This window comes from Pagrus pagrus (assembly GCF_965226575.1).
Source record: "Pagrus pagrus genome assembly, chromosome: 19".
In the NCBI taxonomy this organism is placed as follows: Eukaryota; Metazoa; Chordata; class Actinopteri; order Spariformes; family Sparidae; genus Pagrus; species Pagrus pagrus.
This window is the reverse complement of record NC_140203.1, coordinates 495,001-497,500: the sequence shown is the minus strand read 5'-3', so window position 1 is coordinate 497,500 and position 2,500 is coordinate 495,001. Positions and strand designations below refer to the sequence as shown.

Below are 2,500 nucleotides of genomic sequence, written 5' to 3'. Positions count from 1 at the left end.
GCTGCAACTCTGTTTTACTGTGAAGCTCCAGAAATGTTTTGTGGACGACACTTCACCTGACTTTACATCATCAGGAGGAGATGATGAGGTTTATGTGAACTGTTCCTTTAAATGTGGTTCAGCTTCTCCTGAACGTCGGCTCGTTCTCATTGTCTCTGACATCCTGTGTGAACATGTGACCAGCTTTTTTTTTTTTTTACTGTTTTCCATCATTTTATAAATCAAACTTTTATTTTAATTATTTGTTGGTGGAAATAATCAGCCTTAATTATGACTCATTAACATCTGGGTGGTTCATTATCAGTTTATTACAGCTGATACACAGAAAAAAAAGAGAGTACTCAAGTCAATTGGAAGTACCTCAAACTTAGGTGCAGTACTTGAGTAAATGCACTTAGTTACTTTACTGGCAGAAGGTTCGGTGTGGAGATAAGTCCGTCTGAATCGTGTGAGCTGAAACAAACAGTGACTCACGTTGGTTCTTTCTGGATGATGGTTCTGTCACAATTAAACCCAGACTTGATGCAACATGGACCTCCTCCCTCACCTTCAGTAAGCACGCGTTACCCAACACAACACCTGCCCTGCAGGTACAAGTACTGTGTGCATGTAGTGACGATGTTCCTCAGGAGCCACTGTAACAGCTGTGACCGGTCGTCTGGTCGACATGTTCATGTGTCCAACACTTCGGTTTATGATGACATCACATCAGCTAATGTTAGCATGCTAACACGCTAATCTAAGATGGTGTTATACATTAGCATGTTAGCACTTTATGAGGATTAAAGACACATCTCACAGCAGGAACAGACTTTATTATTTAGATTTCCTTTTTTACAGGAACATCAGAGAGATGTTGACCTCCATGTGCAGGCTGACTATGTGAGGTGGACCGTGGAGGCGGACCTGGATCCCCCTGCTCGTCTGAATGGATGTGGGGCGGTGGTCTGAGATGTGGGTCTGGACAGGATCTCGTCTTTCTTCTGGTTGTACAGCTCCTGCTGGATCAGACCCTGCTGATACTCCCTCTCAGCCTCAGCTCTCTGCTCACACCGACGCTGCTGCTGCTGCTTCATCTGAGCCTTCAGGTCGGCCTCATACGCCTCCCGGGTCTGCTGCTGACTGCAAGGACGACCAGAGACGGGTTCAGGACCAACAGAGACCAGTTCAGGACCAACAGAGACGGGTTCAGAAACAGAGACCAGTTCAGGACCAACAGAGACGGATTCAGAAACAGAGACGGGTTCAGGACCAACAGAGACCAGTTCAGGACCAACAGAGACGGGTTCAGAAACAGAGACGGGTTCAGAAACAGAGACCAGTTCAGGACCAACAGAGACGGGTTCAGGACCAACAGAGACCAGTTCAGGACCAACAGAGACGGGTTCAGAAACAGAGACCAGTTCAGGACCGAAAGAGACGGATTCAGAAACAGAGACGGGTTCAGAAACAGAGACGGGTTCAGGACCAACAGAGACCAGTTCAGGACCAACAGAGACGGATTCAGAAACAGAGACGGGTTCAGGACCAACAGAGACCAGTTCAGGACAAACAGAGACGGGTTCAGAAACAGAGACGGGTTCAGAAACAGAGACGGGTTCAGGACCAGGACAGTTCAGTGTGTCATGGATGATTGTTATCGTACCATCTTTTCTCCTCCTCGTCCATCAGCTTCATTTCCTCCATCGCTCTGTCCAGCTCGTCTCTCTCTTTGGACAGCTCCACTTGTTTCTGCTTGTTCATGTCCACTGCAGGACAGGAGGACACAGGACATTTGTTGGGGACTATGTTCAGTGGTGGATTAATCCACATTTTGAATGAAATGCTCCGTTTTCTTACGTTTGTGTTGGATCTGCAGACTTCGAGCCTCCATCACTTCCTTCATCAGCCGGTTTCTGGCCTCGCGCTGCAGTCGACTCTGCTCCTCGCGTTTGGTCATCACCTCCTTCAGTTGCTCCTCGATCAGCTGCTCCGTCTCCTCCTCCTCCTCCTTCTGCTTCTGCAGCGCATCAGACAGATACTGCCGGTACCGCTGCTGCTCCTCACGCAGCTCAGCCTGACACACAGAGCACAGCTGTTAGCTTCAGGTTGTCCCAGCGACACTGAAGTACTGCAGGAGCTCAGCAGAGTCATTCGTGAGAAACAACCAGAGTTTGAAGGCTCAAAACTAAACAGGGCGGCTTTAACTGCTAACTGCTGCTCACGCTACTCCTTACTGTAGCTACTAGCTGCTGTTAGCAAGGGGCTCACTTAGCCGTGGAGCTAAGTGTCTTTAGCCGACGGTGGTCTGCCTCAGATCACAGGTGTCACTGCAGGTGACGGGGCTCAGCAGCCTCCCCGCGAGGACGTCTGGACAGCAGACTGGGACTGAACTCAGAGAGTCAGTGTGAAGACAGGGGACACAGTACAGAGGTGATTTACTCTGTGAACTGAGGATTGATTTGGACCGAACCAGAGGCGACTGTGGAGACAAACCAACACTGTTCTGGTGACTGTGACT

At 49.1% G+C, this 2,500-nt stretch overlaps 2 protein-coding genes across 6 annotated transcripts in view; both read right to left on the bottom strand.

Moving 5' to 3' along the window:
- Positions 1-695, bottom strand: part of myo5b (myosin VB) — a 38,252-nt gene extending 37,557 nt beyond the window's left edge. For all 3 annotated transcript variants that reach the window (XM_084383948.1, XM_084383949.1, XM_084383951.1), the window contains exons 1-2: positions 361-695; positions 57-163 (exon numbers count right to left, since the gene is read on the bottom strand). The gene's annotated coding sequence lies outside the window, so the exon portion shown is untranslated. The remainder of the gene's footprint in view (positions 1-56; positions 164-360) is intronic.
- Positions 696-795: 100 nt separating this feature from the next.
- cfap53 (cilia and flagella associated protein 53) overlaps positions 796-2,500 on the bottom strand; it is a 6,349-nt gene continuing 4,644 nt past the window's right edge. For all 3 annotated transcript variants that reach the window (XM_084383958.1, XM_084383960.1, XM_084383959.1), the window contains 3 exons: positions 1,840-2,056; positions 1,646-1,748; positions 796-1,122 (listed from right to left, as the gene is read on the bottom strand). In XM_084383958.1, coding sequence (XP_084240084.1) covers positions 879-1,122; positions 1,646-1,748; positions 1,840-2,056 — 564 coding nt within the window. In that variant the 3' untranslated portion in view covers positions 796-878. The remainder of the gene's footprint in view (positions 1,123-1,645; positions 1,749-1,839; positions 2,057-2,500) is intronic.